The sequence below is a fragment of the Chiloscyllium plagiosum genome, unplaced genomic scaffold, assembly GCF_037043375.1.
Source record: "Chiloscyllium plagiosum isolate Xiang-an unplaced genomic scaffold, Cpla_swu_hap1 HiC_scaffold_44, whole genome shotgun sequence".
Taxonomy (NCBI): domain Eukaryota; kingdom Metazoa; phylum Chordata; class Chondrichthyes; order Orectolobiformes; family Hemiscylliidae; genus Chiloscyllium; species Chiloscyllium plagiosum.
This window is the reverse complement of record NW_028270182.1, coordinates 22,686,951-22,712,798: the sequence shown is the minus strand read 5'-3', so window position 1 is coordinate 22,712,798 and position 25,848 is coordinate 22,686,951. Positions and strand designations below refer to the sequence as shown.

Below are 25,848 nucleotides of genomic sequence, written 5' to 3'. Positions count from 1 at the left end.
AACTCAGTATGTAGACAGGCCAACCACAGCAAATATTGGATTTGGTGCTTGGCAACAAACCAGGTATAGAGTCAGATCTTTTGGTAGGACAGCAATTCGGTGATAGCGATCACAACTCCGACATTTACTATAGTCATGGAGAGGGAGAGGAGCAGACGGTATGGGAAAGTATTTAGTTGGGGAGGGGGATTTACAATGCTTTCAGGCAGGAACTGGGGAGCATAAATTGGGAACAGATGTTCTCAGGGAAATGCACAACAGAAATGTGGAGGTTGTTTAGGGAGCACTTGCTGCGAGCGCTGGATAGGTTTGTCTCACTGAGGCAAGGAAGGGATGGTAAGTTGAAGGAAACTTGGATGACCGGAGATGTGGAACATCTGAGGAGAGCGTGAAACAGGCTGATATGCTCAAATAGGTTGATGTTGAGGAGGATGTTTTGGAAATTTTGAAAAACATGAGGATAGATAAGTCCCCTGGGCCAGATAAGATATTCCCAAGGTTACTACAGGAAGCGAGGGAAGAGATTGCTGTGCCTCTGGCAATCATGTTTGCATCTCACTGACCACTGGAGTAGTACCAGGTGACTGAAAGGTGGCAAGTGTTATCCTCTTGTTCAAGAAAGGGATAACTCAGGGAATTATAGACCAGTCAGTCTTAAGTCAGTGGTGGGCAAATTATTGGAGAAGATTCTGACAGACAGGATTGTTAATTATTTGGAAAACCATAGTTTGATTAGAGATAGTCAGCATAACTTTGAGGGGGACAGGTCATGCCTCAAACCTTATTGAATTCTTTGAGGATGTGACAAAACATATTGGTGAAGGTAGAGCAATGGACATGGCATATATGGATTTTAGCAAGGCATTTGATAAGGTTCCCCAGGGTAGGCTCATTCAGAAAATTAGCAGGCATGGGATATTGATAAACTTGTCTGTCTGGATACAGAATTGACTGGCACATAGAAGACAGAGGGTGGTGGTAGATGGAAAGTCTTCAGCCCGGAGCTTGGTGATGAGTGGTGTTCCACAGGGATCTGTTCTGGGACCTCTGCCCTTTGTGATTTTATAAATGACTTGGATGAGGAAGTGGAAGGGTGGGTTAGTAAGTTTGCTGATGACACAAAGGTTGGTAGAGTTGTGGACAGTGTTATGAAGTTGAAGGTGTGTCCTGTACCTTGAATAGAGTGTGCGGATGGTGTTCTGCAGTGAGTTGACAAGCACCCATCATCTGACTGGATGGCAGTCCCAGAGTATACCAGAAAATTGAAAACATGTAACATTTAGTTGTGAAATAGATACCTGAGTTGGTTGCTGTTTTGACAATAATTCAAATTTAACCAGTTTAAATTATGCCCCTGGTTACTAAAACCTAATAGAGTTTGAATTTATTGTTTTGCCAACATCAAACCAATGAGACAATCCAATGTTGGAGATGTAAAAAAAAAAGCAGGCATTTTCAAAATCAGAACAATTGCCATCGAGAGAGACACCCAAGTCATTGAAATATCAAAGGTACCTTTTCATATGAAACATCTTCATAGTAAAAAGCAAGCTGACGGCGCAGGGAGATCTTCAGCCGGAGAAAGAAAGACACCAAATGCATTTTGAAATTAAGTTGATACAATTTTAACAAGTATTTTACTGCAACAGTGTATCGTTATAGAGCTGGAGGCAGGCAATAAACAGTTGAGAGAAAGTGGGGCTTAGAGTTGTAAACACTTGTTGTTTAACATTCACTTTTAAAGAATAAATTGATATTATTTTCTTTAAATAATGGAACATGGGAGTTTTCTGTCACTCATATTTTAACAGATTACGAGGCGAGGCGAGCTTTTCTGTGTGTTTAGTTTAATTAACAGAGGGGTTCACCTCTGTGTCATAACAATGGTGTGGAGGGCTGTTGTAGGTTGCAACAGGACATTGACCGGATGCAGAGCTGGGCTGAGAAGAGGCAGATGAAGTTCAACCTGGAAAAGTGTGAAGTGATTTAGTTTGAAAGATCAAATTTGAATACAGAGTTAAAGGCAGGATTCTTGGCAGTGTGGAGGAACAGACGTATCATGGGGTCTACACCTACAGTTGCCACCCAAGTTGATCGGGTTGTTAAGAAGGCATATGTCATATTGGCTTTCATTAGCAGAGGGATTGAGTTTAAGAGCCATGAGGTTATGCTACACCTTTATAAAGCCCTGGTTAGACCACACTTGGAATACTCTCTTTAGTTCTGGTCACCTCATTATAGGCAAGATGTGGAAGCTTTAGAGAGGGTGCAGAGGATATTTACCAGGATGCTGCCTGGACTGGAGGGCATGTCTAATGAAGAAAGGTTGAGGGAGCCAGGGTTTTTCTCATTGGAGTGAAGGAGGATGAGAGGTGACTTGATAGAGCTGCACAAGATGATGAGAGGCATAGATGGAGTGAATAGCCAGAGACATTTTCCCAGGGTGAAAATGGTTATCACAAGGGGGCATAATTTTAAGGTGATTGGATGAAGTTTTGCGGATATGACAGAGGTAGGTTCTGTGGTAGGTGCGTTGAATACACTGCTAGCTGTGGTAGTAGAGTCATTAGGGACATTTAAACATCTCTTGAATATGCACATGGATGATAGTAAAATGAAGGGGATGTAGGTTTGTTTGACCTTAGGAGTAGGATAAAAGTTCGGCACAACATTGAGGGCCAAAGGGTCTTTACTGTGCGTATTATTCTATGCTCTAAGTGACAAGCAAAACTATATCATTTACAAAATACCTTGCAAGAACTGTAACAAACACTACATTGGACAAACAGGAAGAAAACTAGCCACCAGGTATATGAATATCAACTAGCCACAAAAAGATATGATCCACTCTCACTAGTATCTTAACACACAGATGAGGAAGAACATCACTTCAACTGGGACAACACATCCATCCTAAGACGAGCCAAACAGAACTCCTAGAAGCATGGTATTCCAACTGGAACTCTATCAACAAACACATTGACTTGGATCCCATTTACCACCCCCTGAGAAAAAGAACAGGAAATGACATCACCACAGGTAATGATGCCATCAACCCAAGGAAACCCAAACACAAACACAAATAAAAAAATAGGCTACACAAGTGCTTCACCAGAGGCTCACTGATGATGTTACCTCATATGGTAATGAAACGTCTGAAAACAAACCTTCCAGCTCAGCGAGCAAACTTACATAAAGAACGTCAACCTGAGCTACAAATCTCAAAACTCGCGAATACTATGAGGTTTTGGGTAAAGGGCAGGGAAGTGGACATGAGGAGATCAGATTAGCCATAGCCCTATTAAATAGCAGAGTAGGCTAAAGGGGCTGAACGGCCTACTCTTGTTGCTATTTCTTATGGTCAGAAGATCCAGGCCAAAAGCAAGTGTATGGATTTGATCACAGATTTGTCAAGATCTCACTGAATGGCAAAGCAAGCCCAAAGAATGAAATTTTCGAGGAGAAAGTGAGGACTGCAGATGCTAGAGATCAGAGCTGAAAATGTGTTGCTGGAAAAGCGCAGCAGGTCAGGCAGCATCCAAGGAGCAGGAGAATCAACATTTCAGGCATGAGCCCTTCTTTAGGAATGAGGCATTCCTGAAGGAGGGCTCATGCCCGAAACGTCGATTCTCCTGCTCCTTGGATGCTGCCTGACCTGCTGCGCTTTTCCAGCAACACATTTTCAGCAAAGAATGAAATTCCTCATTTCCTGAGGTGAGAAGAGGCCAGTGTGCTATGTTAAATGAGGACAGACCCTACAGACCAAATGTTTCTAGGATGGGAGTTGTGTAATATATGGTGAAGCAGCTCCTATTGGTTGGGATGAAAAATAACTTCAACAGACATCCCTGGTTAGGCGCCTCAGCTCATTAATCCCACTCTTTCCAGAGTATATATGCGACCTCCATTATTAATCTCTATCGCTCTGTCAAACAAGTTTCCCAACAATCTCACTTTTCATTGATATTGAACAATTCACTTTTCTTAACAGGTCGACTGCCCCAGGATTAACACTCCCCTCACCACAACTCCATCGCAAAAACTTGTCTATTAACATGAGGAGATGGGAAAAGGGGTTTTTGCTTCAATCTTTGAATGTTCTAAATATATTACAAAGTTCTGTCCACACTGTTCAAGGTGACCTGAAGGAGCTGCTGAGGTAGATGGAGAACCAATAGTTGCCTGTGGAGTGCTGGACAAAAGGTCAGAGCTTTAAAAAGCTAAGGTGGGCCCATGCAATGGTGATGCTTAAAGCAATTCCTGACACAAAGTGAAATGGAAACCTGGACCTCTCTCCTCACAAGGAATTATTGAGGCTGACAGGTTATCTGAATAAATCAAAACTGAGAGTGTATAACCTTTGTCAGTTGAAGTGTATTAAGAGCTATGGAGCAAAGGCCAGTAGATGGAGTTACGGTACTGCTGAGCCATGGTTCAACTGAATGGAAGAACAAATTTGAGTAGCTAGATGTTCCTCCTCCTGTCTCTATGCAAATAGCAACCTCACTTTAAATCATATCTATCATTATTCTGAGAACCACAAAATCCAAGAGCAAAAGTATGCCATTTGGCCCATTGAGTTAGCTCTGCCATTCATTGAAATTGTGGCTGATCTGATAATGCTCTACTTTGTTTCCCTCACTCTATAACCCTTGCTTTCCTTAATATTTAAAAGCCAATCTCAGCTATGAATACTTTAATGGCCAAGCCTCGACAGCCCTCTGCACGTAAAGAATTCCACAGCTTCCCAACCCACAGAGGAAATTCCTCATCTGTCCTAACTGGCCAACTTTACTCTGAGATTATGTCTTCTGGTCCTAGACTCTCCGACAAGTGGAAACAACCTTTCAGCATCTATCCTAACAAGTCCCCTAACAACTTTAAATGCTTTAATGAAGTTGCCTTTCATTTTGCTGAACTGCAATGAGTACAAGTCCAATTTACCCAATCTCTCCTCAATTCCTCCATGCCAAGGATCAACCTCGTGAATCTCCTCTGGACTGCCTCCGATATTTTTCCTTGGATAAGTGGCCCAAAACCACTCACTGTTTTCTGTGTGGTCTAACCAGTGCCTTCTATACTTTTACTAAGACTTCCCTATCTTAAACTCCACTCCTCTTTGAATGAAAGTGATAATTTCATGTTCCTTCTTTATTACCCACTGAGTTTTATGCATTCTAGCTGGATGTAACTTATGCATGAAGACTCTAATAATTTAATAAACGAACAACCAGCATAATTTATCCTTCCAGTACTTTCTAATGAGTTACCTCCTTTGCCCAGGCTGGCTTGTCAGCTGGATTCACATTTTTATTGTAATAGTACAACTGCTTCTTTTCTTGGGGCTGCTGCTGCTGCTTTTGCAGCTGCTGTTGCTGCTGCTGCTGCTGCTGCAGTGACATGAGGAATGCATGCTCTTGCTGTAGTTGCCTCTGTAGTCGCTCAGACTGCCGCTGTTCCTCCAGCTGCTTCCGTTTGTATTCCTGCAAGAAATGCATAGGGAAACTTGTCAGAACATCGGCCAGCTACTTGGTCACACATTCAAAAGCAAAATGTAAAAGCTGGACGGGAACGCATGAAACCCAAGCAGAAACAAAGATGCGCACGTAAGTGCAGTGAGCAATGACAGCACGCATTTCTTCAGCCCTAATGAGCAGCCGGGTTGCCCTTATCAGCACCTCCAGCATTTGCAATCTTGCAATGCTCTGTCACAATAATGCAAAGCCAACAAATGAAGATGCTCCAACATCAAATTGTTTTAAAACTTATACTTGAGGTGTACAACGTTGCTGACAAAGCTGGCAGTGGTGTTGGAACCTATTTCTTGACAGTCCACGTTACCATCTTAATTTTGGTTCTTTTGGGATACAAATAAGTGACTTGATAAGTCACGTCCAAGAGCACTTAAGTGTGGAACTAGAGTTGACAGTTTGGTCAGAACTCTACTTTGTTTGAGAGGAGAGTCACATATAGGCAAAGGTATAGCTGGCCATTAAACTTCCTTGAAGAATGGATTTGGTTGAGATTTTGTGGCAATATTAATCATGGGGTAGCTGTTGAATTATCAGCGTTAGACTTTTACTTGGAGTAATGTACTCATAGCTTTTAAAAAATATTCAAATATCTAAGCTGCTGTGGTTGGATTCAAACACTTTTTTTGGATCCCCTAACACAATCAGTAAAACTATAACCAGTTAACACCGTTTGCCAATAGATTGATTCTACAAACTGTGAGACCTTATCAAAGAAAACAAGCTCTGCTTTTAACAAGGAGCTTCGGTTTATGCAAATCAAGAATCCAGTGCTTCCAAGAGTTATAACTATGATCAGAAACCAGGTATCACCACATGGATGACTGAGACTCAGAGCAGAGATGCCAATCTCCCCCCATGAACCTCATACTGTGAAGCATTTTCTTTTCAATCCGTCACATTTAAAATGCAAACAGCTGTTTCTCCACCACATGCACACTTCCTCAGCTTATTGGATCAGCAGGCAATTTTTGCTATTCCTATTCTATAAATATCACTAGGTATCAGGGTAAAATGGCCTAGGGAGATTTACACCCATGGAATTGGCCTGCCTACAAGTGGAAGAAAAATCTGATCTGTGGTGCAATATTTCAGAGTTACCAACATTAGGCACTTAACATATGGGAAATCAAAGGGAGGGCACCAATGTCCTGGCTTCCTCGGCCAGTCACACAAAATTATAACACCTAGCCGCAAAGAATATTTGGTCAGCTGACCAAAGTCTTGGGAATAGAAGTAGGCCTTAAGGAGCATCTTGAAAGAGGAAATGGGATGGGGGTGGGGTGGGGAGGAGGAGGAGGAGGAGGAGGAGGAGAGAGGTGGAGTCATATGGAAAAATAGAGTGAAGGCATTCCAGAACTTGGAGTCTCGGCGACTGAAAATACTATGGTGAAGTGATTAAAATTTGGGATATGAAAGAAGCTAAAATCAGAGGTCAGTGATCTTGTACATTTGTATGGCTGAGAGGAGGCTGCAGAGGTTGAGATGGACAAGGCCTTGGAAGGATATGAAAACAAGAATGGAAATTTTAAAACGGAGGTGTTCTTCAATCTGGAGCAAACGGATGTCAATGAGCACATGGGGTGACAGGGGAATCAGGATACAGCCAACAGGTGTAGTTTATAGAAGTTAGAATGTGAGCAGTCAGCTGGGAGTGCAGAGGAAATGATTGATTCCTGAGATAGCTAAGGCACAAATCACGGTTTCAGCAACAATTTAAAAGGCATCTGGATGGGTATGTGAATAGGAAGGGTTTAGAGGGATATGGGTCAAATGCTAGCAAATGGGACTAGATTTATTTAGGATATCTGGTTGGCATGGACGAGTTGGACAAAAGGATCTGTTTTCATGCTGTACATCTCAATGACTAAATGAACTCAAACAAGCTCATTAAGGCGACATTACAGAAGTGGGCACGGTTTGTCACAATGATGGCACAAATATGAGGTTTGATAACAACTTTCAAGAATGAATTGCATAAATACTGAAGGGGAGAAAGTCGCACATGCACAGGAGAAGGACGGGTAAATGGGAACGGATGGCTCTTTCAAGAATCCAGTTCAGATGTAATGGGCCTAATGGCCTCTGTCTGTGCATGATTACTCATAGAACTTGTGTACCTGAGAGGGACAGAAGCAGAATGACAAAATACCGATTATGATAGACAATGGGACAATTTCATTGCTTCCATCCACTGTGTGAAAGACTGTTTATAGCCAACTTCAGTTTGTATCATCTGTGAATTGCTGTACTCTGAGAACATCCCTCTCAAGCTACAGTACTTGACAGCCTAACCAAACACTCAGTGCTGCTGCACACAAAACCACTGCTGCACTTTGCTATGCAGTAAGCAAGCATTTCTAAAGCACCTCTAAAGCACACAATGCTCCAAAATGCTTCAAAAGGAGTACTGCCAAACAAAACTTGATATTGAGCCACATAAAGAGTGCAATGCCATTTTAAACAGTGCTGAAGAAAAGGAGATACAAACCAAAAAAACTGCGGATGCTGTAAATCAGAAACAAAAACAGAAATTGCTGGAAAAGCTTAGCAGTATCTGTGGAGAGAAATCAGAGTTAAGATTTCGGGTCCAGTGACCCTTCCTCAGAACAGTTCCAGCAATTTCTGCGTTTGTTGTTGAAAAATAGGAGAGAAGGGTCCAGGGGCGAAGTAGTTTAGAGAAATTTCAGAGCTCAGATCCCAGCTGCAATGAAATTTTAGTTGTGCAAGTTGGGCAGAATTGGAGGAATTCCAAAATTGGAAAGTTGTAGGCGAGAAGAGGCGACAGACAACAATGGTGGCGGAACAAGGCATGTTTACAAAGTAAAGTAAGGTTGAGACTCTGGAACTAGCAGATCAATTTAGTCAGGTTCTCTTACCTAATTCACACAGGTTCAATATTAGGTGCAATAGCATAGTCTTTTAACAAGATCACTTGAAGAACCTAATACGACAGCAGGAAACAGGGTTTGACCTCCAAGATTAGTTAGTGAATTTACAATCTGTCTACATAAAAGTTGTTTTTGTTTCTCAGCAATAAATTTCAGGTCAGGTTTGATGAAATATATATAAACATTTTTTTTGTCATCAGGTCATCGTGTATATATGAGCATGAAAGCTTTGGAACCAGTCAGTATGTCTAGATCTATTGCCAAAATGAAGCCATTCTGACCCCACAGAACTCACTGCTACATATTTATCTACTCACAGGATGAAGTAAATGTCCTTAATGGCTTCAGTTCATTTAGGGAATGTGGGGTTCACTGGCCATTTATTACTCATTCCTCATTGCTCTCGAAAAGATAGTGCGGAGCTGTCTTCTTGAACCTCTACAACCCACGTGGCGTCTGTGAACTCACAATGTCGCTAGGGACAAGTTCCACGATTTTGACCCATCACTATTAACAGAACACCAATGGTGCACGGCTTGGAAGGAACTTGCAAGTAGTGGCGTTACTATGTATCAGTTACCTTGTCCTTATAGATGGTAATGGCTGTGGGTTTGATATCTAGTTTTGGTTAATTTGTACTGAAGCATTAATTTTATATAGAAAAAACAATGGTCAAAATAAAAGTCAGATAAAAGACAATAATGATGCTTTTACAATAAATATCCTCAACAGATGCTTGATGAACATGATCCAGCATTTACAAATATGTGCCAGTGATAGCTGATGTCTGAATATCAACATTGCATCACTGGCTAAACAACTCCTCCTTCCCAGATGTTATGGAGTTAACCAACCTGGACAAACCTCCACTGTGCTTGACTTTAGAGTATGGATGGAGTTGATGCATATTGATCGTGTGGTTAAGGGCAAACATTTACGCTGTAGCGGCGATGGATTTAACTTTCTTTTGCCCAGGATTCACCGAAATCCACTTTAGTGGACATATAAACCAAGGATATGGAATTGTCCTGTCAACTCTCCAGGGTGGGTCGAGACTAAACTTACGAGTATCTGAATGATATAGTGACTTGAACTATCAATTTAAGTACATTTCCTTTATTCTTGGAAGGACTGCGTTATAGTAAAATATTTTTTAAAATAGAGAAAGGTAGTTAGAAACAGAAAAATAAACAAGTTTGCATCTTTTATTTCTTTTTGTTACTGTTTCATGGGTTGTGGGCACTCCTGAAAAACCTGGCATCAGTAGATCAGTCTATCCCTAACTGCCTTCTGCTGTGGGCCTGGAGTCACATGTAGGCCTAAACAGGCCAAGGACAGCAATTTTCCTTGCCTGAAGCACATTTGCAAACCAGATGAATTTTTACAATTAGCAGTGATTATGTGGTCACTGTTAGACATGATTTTAATTCCAGAGTTGACTGTATTCAAACATCACCATCTGCTACAATGGGATTGAAACTTATGCCACAGAGCATTAGCCTGCGCTGTCGTACTAAGCCTACTGACATCATCACCATTTAGCCTTGAGTTCAAAGCTAGTGTTGCGCGGACACACATAATACTTGCTCTCCAGGTTCTTTTAATGCTTCGTATCAAATTTAAAATGTACACTACATGAAATGGGATGTACTCTTTTAGGATTTGGAAGTAAGTTAGCACAGCATACAGTTCAATAAAGCATTCCTCACATAAATCTTCAGCACTCAAAGTTGGGGAAATGGGGGGAAGGTGGTCAGGAAATATTGCATTTTTCATCACAAAACAGCATGCATTGATAGAATTCCAGAAAGGAGGCAGATCAACAATCATAAGCATGCTTGATCCAAATTCAATCCAGAGTCAAAGTGAATCCAGTGCCCCATCGAGGCAGCTTTGTTTCTCCCCATCTTCAGAACAATTCTCCACCTGAAAAGAATACTTCACCTTCTTTCGGTCTCCCAGTGCTGCCCACCTATACAGTGGATGAGGGCAACCCGCAAAAGCAAACTGCTCCCAGATCTCTGTCGTAGGTGCCCCACATCCAACAGTATGGAGGAAAGATGATAACAAACCCAAATCTTTTGCCCTCCCTCTGACCACATTGCTCCCAACAAGCCTATAGACAATTGGAAATCTAACACATGCGAGGAGAAACCGCATGCAGGAAAAGGATGTCCTAACAATGCAGCAGAGATTTATCACGCTAAACCTGTTGCAGCATCATGCTGCCACCGAGAGGGCAAATATTCACTTCAGACTCATTCCAAATTCAGTCCATTTGCACTCCATGCCTCATGCAAATAGGTTGCTGATTTGGATTTAAACTGAACTAAAAAGAAGAAATAAAAAATCCAGTGCAAACAGGGTTCATAGTGCACTGGTTACTAGGACAATCTGCAAGAGGCTACACAGACACATACAGAGGTATAGGATAGAACACTGAAGGACTGGACTTCTACTGAGATGGAAATGGTTCAAAGGGGTCATTCAATATTTATTTTACAAGAGTACGTAAGAGTAATCCTGAGGTGGGCAGAGTGGAAAGGTAGGGAGGTGAGGAGGGGAGGGGTGGAGTGGGAGTGTTGGGCAGAAAGAATGTCCAAACCTGTATATACCTTGCCAGTTAGCATGTCGACAAAAGGACCTAACAATAAAAAAAATAAAAATCATTCTCAAACACATAAGAGGACATGATAAGCCCATTAACTTGCAACTTGTTTTTGCTGGAGTGATCACAACATGGAGGGATTGAGATTAGTTTGAGGACACGAGAAGCCAAGTTAACACCAAGGTCACTCAGCATCCCACCCACTTCAAAATGGTTACGAATGCCTGCACCAGCATGAGTGTACCTCCTCCTCACCTTCCAATGCCACCTGAAGCCCAAAAACATTTATGGAACAAGAACTCATCTAAATCTGTTCCTTTTCATAAATTGCTTTGAGGTGTACCCAAAGACACGTATTAAACTGGGAAACATTCAGAATATTGCAACTCTCGATCTCAATGATCTGAGGTTATGATCACAGCCGTTTATAATTGGAACTATATTTTCTGGGGCAGTGGGTTGGGGGAAAAGGTTCAGATAGGTTAGAGATAAGGTGTTGGGTGGGGGAGGGAAGCAAGAGGAGAAAGGAGGAATCAGAAAGGAAAACACCCTGGTTACTCCTGTGAAAATGTTGCATGACCCCTCTCCGGGTTAGGAGCAGACACCTTGGAATGATATGAGCGGATGAGGATTTGCAGCCTGCACCATTTACCAGAAGCAGAGCCTGTTCCTGCAGTAGCTGCTGTTGAAGAATCTCTAACTGCCTCTGCTCCTCCTCTAATTGATGTCTTATGTACTCCTGGAGACAGAGAACGCAAAATGAAGCACAGGTAAAGAAAAAGGAAACAAGTCAGAAAAAAAAAGTCACAAGTAGCACAACTCCTACTCCCAGATACAAAATAGCCAAGATTTCTGAAGTAAAATTTGAAACAAATAGAGAGTGTGTGTGTGTGTGTGTAGGAAGGAAGGGGCTGAAGCTTAACCCAACAGTTTTATTGAGAAATTGTTTCAGGTATTCTCCACACAGCACATTATACATAATATTGGACAATGAGGGCACTCAAATGAATTTGCCACACCAAGGACTGAACAATGAAAATGGAGCTCAAGGCTCTACATCAAACAAAATCACACTCATTGTCTTAATGCCATGTTTTCCAGCATACAATTCACTGTCAAATTATGCAGAATGAAAAATCTTGAATATCTAGAAAGAAATTGCATATTTGCAATTACATGCAGAGTGCACAGGACTGGACTAACTGGATACCTTGTTCAAGGGGCAGCACAGGCACAATGGACTGATCAGTGTTCACTCAGTGCTTAGCACACATTGCTGCACAATCCTGTCCTTTTACCTACCTCTTGGTCTCAAATTTGCCAAGGTTAGCCAAGACTCAGTTGATTGTTAAGAATAAAGCCTTTTGCATTCAAGGAAGGGTTGAGACAAACACTTCTGAGGTTAGATTGGAGTGAGGTCTTGTGACACTGCATCAAATTGGAAAACTTGAAATACAAATAGAAAATGCTGGAGAAACGCAGCGGGCCTGGAAGCATCCGTAGTGAGAGAAAGAGGGTTGAAATTTTGAGCTGTGTCATATTGGACTCGATGTTAACCTTGTTTATCTCACTACAGATGCTGCCAGAGCTGCTGGGTTGCTCTAGCATTTTCTACTTGTATTTCAAATTTTCCAATTCTAAAAAATTCCAATATCTATTGATCTATGTAATTACAATGCTTTAAAATGTAATAAGCTGGAATAAAAACACTTTCAAAACCACACCTAAACTTTTGAATTAGTCATGTTTAGCCAACACTGCAAGAAGCTTCAAAGCCGTGCAAACACACACTTACAGGACTAGCAGAATGAGTAACCAAGGATTCCTGTGCCACTGTCAGAATTTTGTCGAGGAGTATCATGTGAGGGAGAGAGAAAGACAAATCCTCTGAGCAGGAGGGCAAAGAGTAGTATGTGTTACTTGCAGCACTTCCAAAGAAGACGGGAAATGAGGGGTAGTGTGTGCAACCAACTGCTGAACAAGTACGGTGAAGGCTCTCCTTCCTCTACAACCCACTTGAGAGTGCAGAAGTCACTAAAGTGTAGTTTCAACTCTCCCTTGCTTCTTCAACTGAGTGACCAATTCGCAAGGCTATTAAGAGCCTGATCATGTCCTCATCCAACACTCTCAGACTTTTTGTTTCCACTGGAGAAATTGCTGGATGGTTAGGCATGAGGACTCTGGCTGAATTAGCAGCTCCCTTAGCCAGGGGTATAGAGGTTAGCTACAGTGCTGCCCCTGATAAGGTCAGCACAGCTGAGAAAGCCTGAACACGGGGCCGATAGACCCAAGGGGCTTTGCACAAGAGGAAAAGCCAACTGCAAGTTTGCAGCACAAGTGCCAAAAGAGGACCTCCTTGCTAACCACAAACGTAAAAATTTCATCCATTTATATACCTGCTCTCGCTCAGCTTGTTTCCTCTCCTCTTCTCTGCGTAGCTGCTGCATCTCGTCCAGCTGCCTCTGATGCTCTTTCTCTTGCTGTTTGCGTAGTTCCCGTTCTCGCCGTTGTTGCTAAAAAAAATTACATTGCAGGTTTTACTTTAACACATTTACACTGTACAAACCAGCTTACAAATTAAAAGACTTTCTGCATCAAAGTCGATGAGAGAGATGAAGGGAGAGTCAGGAGTTCGGATCGTGGCTCATATTCATACTTATTTCAGTATTCTCGCAGTCACAGTGAAAGATTATCTTAGCCCTTTCCTCCCTAAGATTGTGTTCCTCCAAGATCTTTCAATACTTGTCACATTTCATCTCCTGTTATTGTCCATTTGCATTTGCCTCTACACACAGATGAAATTAACATGCATTTGTATAGTGACTTGAATGAACCTAGGATGCATTTTGCAGCTGTTAGAAAGACAACATCTCTAAAGTGGCTAGGTGTGTGAGGAACTGCAATCACAGCCAGATTGCCACCTTGGTCCTACCTCCCAATGAGAGCATAAGGAATAGAATAAAACAACCAAAGAAAACCCGCATCAGGTGCCAGAAGCTAAATCTGAGGAAAGCCGAGTTTGTCTATCGATTGTGCAGGGGGAGATTAGGGAAGCAAACATTATCGGGGTAGGTGGGAATTGGAATTCAAACCACAATCTTATTGATTAAACTACAGAAAGGGTTGGTCCACTCAAGGACAGAGGAGGAAAGCAATGCGTGGAGACAGAGAAAATGGGTGAGATTCTTAATGAGTATTTTGCATCGGTATTCACCAAGGAGAGGGACATGGCAGATGTAGAGGTTAGGGATAGATCTTTAATTACTCTAGGTCAAGTCAGCATGAGGAGGAATGCCCTCGTGACCCCCAGTGTATTCTAAAAGACATTAAGGTGGACAAGTCCCCAGATCCGGATGGGATCTATCCCAAGGTTACAGAGGGAAGCCAGAGAGGGAATAGCTGGGGCTTTAACAGATATCTTTGCAACACAGGGGAGGTCCCAGAGGACTGGAGAATTGCTAATGTTGTCCCCTTGTTTAAGAAGGGTAGAAGGATAATCCAGGTAATCACAGACCTGTTAGCCTGCCTTCAGTGGTAGGGAAGTTACTGCAGCGTTCCAGTGCATAAGCCTAGGCCTCTGGAATAAGAGTTCAATAATATTATGCTCCCTTTCCTCTTGTTCATCATGCATGATTTTGTAAAAGACATTTTGCTTGACTGAGTAGGCATGGTGCTGAACTCTTCATTAAAGCATATTTGTCAATTCCAATTAATTATCACTCAAGCAAGAAGTAGGGCAGTGATGTTGTCTAATGGAGCTGGAAAAAATCAGCAGCAGGGACTGCTGAGATGCATATGTATTCTGTCCTCCACTCACGTGCACAGATTCACACAAGGAACTAATATTGACACAGCATAGAGCAGGGAACAAAAACAAACCCAGCAGCAACATTTCTCCCGACATCTACAGCCATGCAGTTGACACATCAAAACTAAACCTTGTAACAAAAAAGGCAACCAATAGTAGAAAACAATTTCATTTTCAGCACCTATACGGGCAGACTCACTCTTTAATTAAACCGAGCAGGACATCACATTAATTACACCAGACAGTTGATGAAATGTGAATGAATGATAATTTGACAAAGGCAGACTCTGATCGGGGGTCTCAAAAGAGAGCCAATGCCTCCAGTCATAATCAATAAGACATACAGCTGCTTACACTGGACTCGGAGTTATAACTTTTCCGGACTCAATTTTTGTAAAATCAGGAAAGGGAAAACGGATTCACATGATGATTTTGAGCACCCAGGGTTTGATGTATGAGCAAAGGCTCTGCCAGCCCAAATTTCCCAATGGTATAAAACGACATACAGTCAATGTCCATAGAGCCACAAAGGCTCTAGATACATAGACTACAGAAGTACAATAGGAAGTATAGAAGGTAGCCAAAAGAGCTCGTGGAATGCTTCACAAACAGCCATTAAAGGCAGTTCAGAATTGTTAACTTGTGAATTTTAAATTTGAGATTAATAGATCTATCTTAATAAACATACTAAGGGATTTGGGCAAAGGTCTGTACGCTGGCCAAAAATTAAATCAGAATCTCACTTAACAGGTTAAAGGGATTCTGCTTGATGTCAACACATGAAACTGGAGCAGAAGTAAACTATTCAGATCCTTGGGCAGTCTGCTCCACCCTTCAACAAGATTGTAGCTGATGATCCAATTGTGTTAAATGACTTGGAAAACCTCAGAAAACATCCACTGCATCATCTCCATCTTTTCTCAGATCATTCTGGTCAGCTCGATTCAAGTCGTCAATTTGGAACAGAGTCCCTGCACTACAAAATGTTCTGCGAATGTCTCAGATCTCAGTAGCCAGCGATACCCTCAAACAAACAAATACTTACAAAGTGAACTGAATGCTAATTGAGCCCAAGTCTGTGTGTGAAATGAATGAAGGAAGGACAAGGAAGCTAAAGTTGTATGCAAACATAAATAAATAAATCAGCATATCATTGACATCTTGTCAGAAAGTACAATGAAGTGAATCAGTGTTTAACACTGCTCAGAAATACCACACACCCAAGCATAAACAGCACACACTTAAAAAAGCCACAACATCTGGATACAACACCAAATAACAATTATAAATCACCATTTCTATTCATCAAGGCATGCTGAAACTGGACTGAAGAACTTTTACCTCTTCCAGACGACGGCGCTGCTCCTTCTGCTCCTCGAGGCGTTTTTGCCGCTCTGAGATAAGCTGCCGCTTGTGCTCCTCTAGGTCCCGCCGAGGCAGCACAATTTGCTGTTGCTGCCGCCTCACAGCTTCTGATCGCTCCTTGTTCTCCTGCTGCAGCCGCAGGAAATCTCGCCTCAGCGTGGACTCACCCGGCAAGTTCACGATGGAGCTGTCATGGAAGTGACAAGAGGTGTGTAAATCCATACAGAATGACAAGCAGCATAAAGCATAGGAAGCTCCTATTTGGCACATCATTACAGCTGCTCTTTGGAAGAGCTTCCCAATAAGGACCACACCTCCACTCTTTCCCTGTTGCTCTGACATTACTCTTTCAATCAGTCACTCAACTCTCTTCTGGAAGTTAGTACTGAAACTGTAACCACCATCTTTTCAAGCAGACCATTTCCAGACTAAGGGAGAAACTAGTAGAAGAGTAGCCTGACAAAACCTCATGATCTGCTCTGGCAGTAGAAGAGACAGCTGAAAAGGATGCAGCAATTTGTCCAAATCCCCTAGATTTGGGAACAGTCCCAGCTGACTACATGATAGAAATGTATTAGATGGGCGCATGGATGATAGTAAAACGAAAGGTATGTAGCTTAGTTTGATCTTAGAGAACAATAAAGATTGGCACAACATCAAGGACCGAAGGCTGTCCTATTCTATGTTCTAGTATGCTTTCACTGCCTTTTCAGGAAGAGAGTTCCGAAGACTGACAACTTGGGGGGGGCGGGGGGGATTTTTTTTAAAAATCACCTGATCTCTGAAATGGCATGGCAACCCCTTATTTTTAAACAGTCTCCCCTACTTCTAGATTGTCCCACAAATGAAAACATCCCCTCCACATCCACTCAGTCAGGACCCCTCATGATCTTACACGTCGCCTCTTACTCTTCTAAACACTAGTGGGTGTAAGCCCAGCCTGTCCAACCCTTTCTTAGAAGGCAATCCATTCATTCCAGTTATTAGGAAACATTCTATGAACTGCCCCAATTCAGTTACACCCTTCTTTAAACGAAGGAACCAATTCTGTGCATAGCAATTCTGTCCTGTGCAACTAACACATAAACTCCCTATTTCTGTATTCATTATGATGTTCTATTAGCTTTCCTAATTGCTTGCCTTAGCTGCATACTAACAATTATGCCATTCATGCACTAGGATACCTACAGCCTTCACAACTGATCGTGCTGCAATCTCTCACCACTGAGATAATAAGCTTCTTTTTTCATTCTTTGTGCCAAAATGGACATTATATTCTATTTGCCACAGCTTTGTCCACTCACTGAACCCATCAATATATTTTTGTAGACTTCTTCTGTCTTCTTGAATGCTTACTTTCCAACCTTGCATGCTTACTTTCCAATCTTGCATGCTGTCAAAAGTTATCAGGGGGAAAAAAAGGGATAAAGAAAACTGGACACTACAGACCAGTTAGCCCAACTAATAGTTATTAGGAAAGTACTGGAATTGATTCTAAAGACTTGACAATGCACTTAAAAAAGCATATTAATACTGAGACATCTGTCTTTACCAAGGAGGCAAGTTCTACACAGGATGTGGAGACAGAGGAAATGCATCACATTCAGGACTTCAAATTGTTAAGGAGGAAATACTGGATGAACTGTTAGCACCTGAAGTTGCTTTAGTTGCATCCAAGATACTTAAAGAACAGAGAATAAATTGAACAGGAATTGGTCATAACCTTAGAATCCTTCTGAGACTTAGAGGAAGTATTAGAGGACTGGAGACTTAGAAACATTCTGTTGTTCAAAGAAGTTGCAAGGATAAGGCTAGCAAATACAGACCAGTCAGTTTAACGTCAGCAGTGGTGTAGATTCTAGACACAATTATTCAGTTTAGAAGTTGCAGTCACATGGAAAAAATTGGCTTGATTAGTAACAGCCAGCATAGACTTTTAAAATGGAACTCACTTGACTAACTTGCTTGGGTTTTTTGACACAGTAGTACTAACAGGAAAGAGTCAATGAGGGTAATGCTGTTGATGTGATGCACATCAAGTTTCAAAAGGCATTTGAAACAGTGTATGACTACAGACTTGAGAGAAAAGTTTAGCTCATGAAATAAAAGAGACAGTGGTTACAAGATTAGATTCTTCAGGTTGCAGGATGGTTTGGCATAAAGGTCCTCAAGGGTAATTACTGAATGTCTTGTCTTTCCAGTGTAGTAATGGCGTGCAGGGACGTTTTAGTACTCTGTGATTTTACAATTAATGACATAGATCTTAGGGCACGGCTTGTAGATGATGCAAAACCTGGAAGCATTTCAATCAAAGTTGAACCAAAGGATCTGTGTCTGTGCTGTATGACTCTATTACAGTGTAGAACTCAAAGACAAAGATAATTTTTCAAAGTTTGTGCGAAGATTTGTAGCTCGGGTGCTCGTTGTTGTGGTTCTGTTCGCCGAGCTGGAAGTTTTTGTTGCAAACGTTTCGTCCCCTGGCTAGGCGACATCATCAGTGCTTGGGAGCCTCCTGCGAAGCACTTCTTTGATGTTTCCTCCGGTGTTTATAGTGGTCTGTCCCGGAACCAGAAGCGGCAGGGACATACCACTATAAACACCGGAGGAAACATCAAAGAAGCACTTCGCAGGAGGCTCCCAAGCACTGATGATGTCGCCTAGCCAGGGGACGAAACGTTTGCAACAAAAACTTCCAGCTTGGCGAACAGAACCACAACAACAAAGATAATTTGGCAGGGTCAGTAGACAAGTGGCAAAGGAAACTTCATGCAGACAAATGAGAGAAATGAAGAATTTCAGTCAGAAGAACATGGACAGTCTGCAAAATAGGGCCACAATACTTAAAGGTATGCAGGAGCAGATAGATCCCACTATATGTGGCACAGATTGCAGCATCTGCTCACCAACATTTCTGCAAGGATAATTAGGGATGGCCTAGCCAGTGACACCCACATACAAACTCAAACAAACTCATTCTAGGAAGGCAGAAAAGTTAATGTACAAATACAGCAAGTGATTAGAAAGGCTAATGACATGTCAGCCTTACTTGCAAGAGAATCAGGGTACAGAAATGAAGTAGTATTGTTATAATCACTCAGACTTTGATGAGACAGTACAATATGCAGTTTTGGTCTCCAGACTGAAGGAAACAAACTGAAGCATTGGAGGTGGGACAAGGACAGTTTACTAGACTGGTCCTGGGGACGAGGGGGACAGTGAGAGGCTCAGTAAACGGGGTTGGTATTTCTTTGAGTTTAGTGGAATGAATGGTCACCTCATTGAAATATTCAAGATTTTGAAGGGACTTGAAAAGGTCGACACAGAGATTGTTTTACCTGGCTGGGTAATCTGAGGTCATAGTCTCAGTTGCAAATCATTTCAGAATGAAATGCAAAAAATCTTTTCACTTCAAAGTTGTGAATCTTTAGGAGAGCTCTATCCCAAAGAGCTCGTGGATGCTATTTTGATTGAATATATTTAAAGCTGGGATAGAGATATTTATGTTTTCTCAAGGGATATGGAAAACGGGTGGGAAAGTGAAGCCCAGTATTAGCCAAGATTGTAGCGGTTGGCAGCAATGGATGAATGATTTACTGTGGTTTGCATTTCGCACATTTTCATAACCCCATGAATTTCAAGATGTCCCCAGTTCTCCACCTTAATGTCATTCATACCAGAAGTAAACTGCTGGTCAGACTGAAAGTAAATGTCTTGGAAAGAGATTTTTAAAAGATCTCATCTCAAAAAAAAATTACAGATGCTGCACAATTGTATAATTTTGCACTTTTTGTGTTCTGAACAACTGTAGCTGACTTCTTACTCAAGGGACAATAAAATTGGATCTTATCCATTTTACCACAGCTTTGGTATTGAAGTCTCATGTGCATACATGCCCATTTCCCACTATTTAAAAGAGAATTCATCAATCGGGCAAACTCCCAGCCCCACTCATTCATTTTATAGCAAATGACCTGGCTCTGAAACGTGGAGTGCAAGGGAACCGATGGCAAGGCACAAAGTTGTGGCAGGGGTCCCCAGGACTAACATGAGCAGATACTAGGCACAGACAATATTCTGATCCAACATTACCCATATTAAACAGAGCAACTTTAATTACCACTCAACAGCAAAGTTAAATTTATATGGTGAGAACAGCATTAAAATGAGTGAGGACACAGGGACAAGGAAGCTTTACGATACTCTGAATAAAACACACTTGATGCAGCTTTTTTTTTAAAAACTCATACCTTGGTTCTCCTTCTTCGCCGACATTGTCCTCCTCCTCCTCACTACCACTATATTCATACTCCGTCTCTTCTGTATAATAGAGATAGCCTATTACTACACTGCTGACATTATACTTAAAGATCACAAGTTTATTACCACTGCATGTGGTGAAATGGGTACAAGTGGCTGCTGAGTAATGAACTCACGTCTCACCTTTTTCACCACGCTTCTTCCGGGTCCGATCAATATGGTCTTTTAGCTGGATGCGGACCTGCCTCTCAGTTGGCTGGTCTCGAATGAAGCCGTGCTTCAACAGCTGATCTGTGGATGGTCTCTGAGTGTAATTTTTGATCAGACAATTTTCAATAAATTCTATAAACCTCCTTGACCTACCAAAGAAATGGTTAAAGTAGAATTTAATGTTTAAAAAAAACAAAATAACACCATGGTACAGACATACTGCTTTTCTAGTTTCTACAAACTCACATAGAACTTCCTTCACAGGCAGCTTACAGGAAAGATTGCAGATGGAGGGCACGAAGGCTCTTCCTCAACTGCAACCTGCACTAAATATAACTGCTTTCAAAATTCTAGCACATGTCAGTCAAGGAAAATATGGAAGACAAGTGGGATCTTGCTTAAACACCTATTCCAGGATAGTAGAAGTCCTCCCCCAGTTCAGTTACAAAACTGCATTGCCAAGGAGGGACCTGTAAGTCTTCTAGCCTAACAGTGGAGAGCTGTGAATAAATGCAGACTTTCTGCAAGGTTAGATTTTAGATGTGGAAGCCAAATTACATCTAATTGAAACATTAAATTTTCAGTAAGGCAGGGCTAGACCTCTAATCGGCCCATGAGAATTCTGGTAAGAGCATGCCTATAAGTCTGCCTTAATTCTTTTAAGGAACCAGCTTTTCCCACCATGAGCAACAGTGACACAGGCAACACAAACTTACACATCTGACACCAAGATCATAAATTTACCACGTGGGAAGTTGCCTCCCAGTTCCTCCTGCTGTAGCATTTGGCCGAAATCACCTCCCACCCATACTGACAGACTCACTTTGTATTTGCATCACACTTCCTCCCCCACAATCAGGCTCTCCAGCAGCAGCCGGTAATGTGCAAAGCAATAATCACTGCACCCAGCAGTCCTCAGGCAAGATCAGCTATGGGAGCGAGGACGATTTACAACACATGGTGTCATCACTGCATACAAATCAGACTCATTCCTCCAACAACACTGCATACCCCTAACTTTTGTTTGGCATTTCACATTGGTTGCAGTCAGAAATTCACTTTCCACACATTTTTTACTTGCTTCCTTGCACTCAGGAGAAAAAGGTCATTAAGTCAGTTCAGAGATTATGTTGGAGATAAATGAAGATCTTTAGTAAACCAGAAAACAAAACGTACAACTGACAATCATTGCTTCAGTGATTACCTTAGAATGATGCATTTGGATCATGCTCCTCTCTCAACCGCCAAATGTATTTACAAACTTCATTAGAAGATTCAAACCTAGAAAACTGGATTTTTAATTTTGCCTTCAGCCCACATCAAATTGAAAGTTACCCCAAGCAAGTCCTCAACCTTCAAATTTTAATGTAGAAATAAACCTCAATCTTTTTCTTCTTCAACAGTGCTTCCCTATTAGCGATGCCCTCAAACTGACACCGAGATTGGTTGCAAAAACATTTTTTTCAACTTCAGACACTCCATCTTCCTGCTGCTGCAGTACCAGTGGTGGAAGCAGAGACCACAAATAGTCACATTTGTCCCATGCTTGGAACAACCCAAAGATCAGAAGGCCAAATTCAAAATTTCAACTCAATATAAACCTCTTCGAGTCATAGAATCAGATGTACAGCATGGAAACAGACCCTTCGGTCCAACCCGTCCATATATCCCAACCCAATCTAGCCCCACCTGCCAGCACCCGGTCCATATCCCTCCAAACCCTTCCTATTCATATACCCATCCAAATGCCTCTTAAATGTTGCAATTGTATCAGCCTCCACCACATCCTCTGGTAGCTCATTCCATACACGTACCACCCTCTGCGTGAAAACGTAGACCCTTAGGTCTCTTTTATATCTTTCCCCTCTCATCATAAACCTATGCCATCTAGTTCTGGACTCCCCGACCCCAGGGAAAAGACTTTGTCTATTTATCCTATCCATGCCCCTCATAATTTTGTAAAACTCTATAAGGTCACCCCTCCAGGGAAAACAGCCCCAGGCTGTTCAGGTTCTCCCTATAGCTCAGATCCTCCAACCCTGGCAACATCCTTGTAAATCTTTTCTGCGCCCTTTCAAGTTTCACAACATCTTTCCGATAGGAAGGGGACCAGAATTGCATACAATATTCCAACAGTGGCCTAACCAATGTCCTGTACAGCTGCAACATGACCTCCCAACTCCTGTACTCAATACTCTGACCAATAAAGGAAAGCGTACCAAACGCCTTCTTCACTATCCTATCTACCTGCGACTTGGGGATCAAATAGATGCATAGCTTTCCCTATACGATATACCTTGAATCAAAGTGATAATTTTCAATCATTTAAAAATCTAATGCACTCTGATGAATAACTTCTTTCAGTCACCATATTGTTATTCTTGTTAGTTTGTCTCCTCGAATTCAAATTACAAGGCTCAGGTTGATGCAGTCATGTTTCTGTTCACAAAGCTTATCAACTCCGGCAGTAACATGATCACTTAGAATCATAGAATCCCTACAATGCAGAAAGAGGCAATTCGACCAATCGAGACTGCACTGACTCTCTGAACAGCATCCCACCCTATTCCCATAACCCCAATTTACTACAGGTAACCAACCTAACCTGCACATCTATGGATACTATGGGGCAATTTACAACGTCCAATTTACAACCTGCACACCTTTGGACTGTGGGAGGAAGCCGGAGCACCTGGCAGAAATACAGTACACCTCTACATCTTAAGTGTATCTTTAAGAGAATTGAACAAGGTAACAATCTAACACTTGATTGAAACAAATAGCAGCACCTAGATTGCCAAGAAACAGAAATAAATTCAAATTGGGCCAGTTTAAATTATACCCCAAGATACCAAAATCCAATCAGATTTGAATTTAGTATTTTGATAATGTTAAAACCAATGAACCAATCCAATGTTTTGGGGTATAAAAACTGACATTTTCAACAGTTACTGGGAGAACTACCGAAAAAGAACAAAGAAAATTTACAACCCAGGGAGAGGCCCTTTGGCCCTCCAAGCCTGAGCCGATTAAAATGTACTGTCAGTCATTTCCTAAGCATCTGTATCCCTCTGCTCCCCACCGACTCATGCATCTGTCCAGACGCATCTTAAGTGAATCTATCGTGCCTGCCTCTACCACTTCTGCTGGCAACACATTCCAAATGCCCACCACCCTCTGTGTTAAGTACTTACCGCGTGTATCCCCCTTAAACTTTCCACCTCTCACTTTGAAAGCATGACCTCTTGTTATTGAATCCTTCACCCTGTCTGTACGCTTCATGATTTTGTAAACCTCAATCAGGTCCCCCCTCAATCTCCTTTTTTCTAGTGAAAATAAACCTAACCTACTCAACCTCTCTTCAAAGCTAGCACCTTCCATACTAGGCAACATCGTCGTAAATCTTCTCTGCACCCTCTCCAAAGCGTCCACATCCTTTTGCTAATGTGGCGCCCAGAACTCTACACAGTATTCTAAATGCGGCCGAACCAATGTCTTGTACAATTTTAACATGACTTGCCAGCTTTTATACCCAATACCCCGTCCAATGAAGGCAAGCATGCCTTCTTGATCACTCTATCCACCTGTGCAGCAACCTTCAGGTACAATAGACCTGCACTCCCAGATCTCTCTGCCCATCAACTTTTCCCAAGGATCTTCTATTCATTGTATAATTCGCTCTAAAATTAGACTTGCCTAAATGCATCACTTCATATTTGACTGGACTGAAAGCCATCTGCCACTTTTCCGCCCAACTCTCCAGTCTATTTATATCCTCCTGTATTCTCTGACAGTCCCTTATGCTTTCTGCCACTCCGTCAATCTTTGTGTCATCTGCAAACTTGCTGATCATACCAACAGTGCCCTCTTCCAGATCATTTATGTATATTACAAACAACAGTGGCCCCAATACTGACCCCTGTGGAACACCACTGGTCACCATTCTCCATTTCGAGAAACTCCCTTCAACTACTACTCTCTGTCTCCTGTTGCTCAACCAGTTCTTTATCCACCAAGCTAGAACACCCTGCACACCAGGTGACTTCACTTTTTCCATTAATCTACAATGGGGAACCTTATCAAACGAGGAGAAAGTGAGGTCTGCAGATGCTGGAGATCAAAGTTGAAACTTTATTGCTGGAACAGCACAGCAGGTCAGGCAGCATCCAGGGAACAGGAGATTCGACGTTTCGGGCACAGGCCCTTCTTCAGGAATGAGCAGAGAGTGTTCAGCAGGAGAAGATAAAAGGTAGGGAGGAGGGACTTGGAGGAGGGGCATTGGAAATGTGATAGGTGGAAAGAGGTCAAGGTGAGGGTGATAGGTCGGAGTAGGATGGAGGCAGAGGGGTCAAGAAGACGACTGCAGGTCAGGAAGGCGGTGCCGGGCTGGAGGGATCCGGCTGAGACAAGGTGGGGGGAGGGGGGATGAAGAAACTGGTGAAGTCCAAGTTCATCCCCTGCGGTTGGAGGGTTCCCAGTCGGAAGATAAGACGCTCCTCCTCCGACCGTCGCGTTGTTGTGGTTTGGCGGTGGATGAGTCCAATGACCTGCATATCCTCGGTGGAGTGGGAGGGGGAGTTGAAATGCTGTGCTACAGGTTGGTTGGGTTGGTTCGTCCGGGTGGCCCAGAGGTGCTCTCTGAATCGCTCCGCAAGTAGGCGGCCTGTCTCCCCAATATAGAGGAGGCCACACCGGCTGCAGCGGATGCAGTAGATGATGTGGGTGGAGGTGCAGGTGAATCTGTGGCGGATATGGAAGTTTCCTTTGGGGCCTTGGAGAGAAGTGAGGGGGGAGGTGTGGGCGCAAGTGTTGCACCTCCTGCGGTTGCAAGGGAAGGTGCCGGGAGTGGAGGTTGGGTCGGTGGGGGGTGTGGATCTGACAAGGGAGTCGCGGAGGGAGTGGTCTCTACGGAAAGCTGATAGGGGAGGGGAGGGAAATATATCCTTGGTGCTGGGGTCTGTTTGGAGGTGGCGGAAGTGACGGCGGATGATGCGCTGTACATGGAGAGAGGTATATCCGCCACAGATTCACCTGCACTTAGGACCTCTTTCCACCTATCACATTTCCAACGCCCCTCCTCCAAGTCCCTCCTCCCTACCTTTTATCTTCTCCTGCTGAACACTCTCTGCTCATTCCTGAAGAAGGGCCTGTGCCCGAAACGTCGAATCTCCTGTTCCC

The 25,848-nt window shown here is 42.5% G+C and overlaps 1 protein-coding gene across 5 annotated transcripts in view; it reads right to left on the bottom strand.

Annotated features, from left to right (window-relative positions):
• Positions 1-25,848, bottom strand: part of LOC122548353 (misshapen-like kinase 1) — a 309,681-nt gene that overhangs the window by 78,583 nt on the left and 205,250 nt on the right. For 3 of the 5 annotated variants that reach the window (XM_043686889.2, XM_043686890.2, XM_043686894.2), the window contains exons 10-15: positions 20,644-20,819; positions 20,451-20,520; positions 16,180-16,390; positions 13,427-13,543; positions 11,683-11,769; positions 5,271-5,483 (exon numbers count right to left, since the gene is read on the bottom strand). In XM_043686889.2, the coding sequence (XP_043542824.2) occupies positions 5,271-5,483; positions 11,683-11,769; positions 13,427-13,543; positions 16,180-16,390; positions 20,451-20,520; positions 20,644-20,819 (874 nt within the window). The remainder of the gene's footprint in view (positions 1-5,270; positions 5,484-11,682; positions 11,770-13,426; positions 13,544-16,179; positions 16,391-20,450; positions 20,521-20,643; positions 20,820-25,848) is intronic. The other 2 variants (XM_043686891.2, XM_043686892.2) reach the window with 1 other exon arrangement.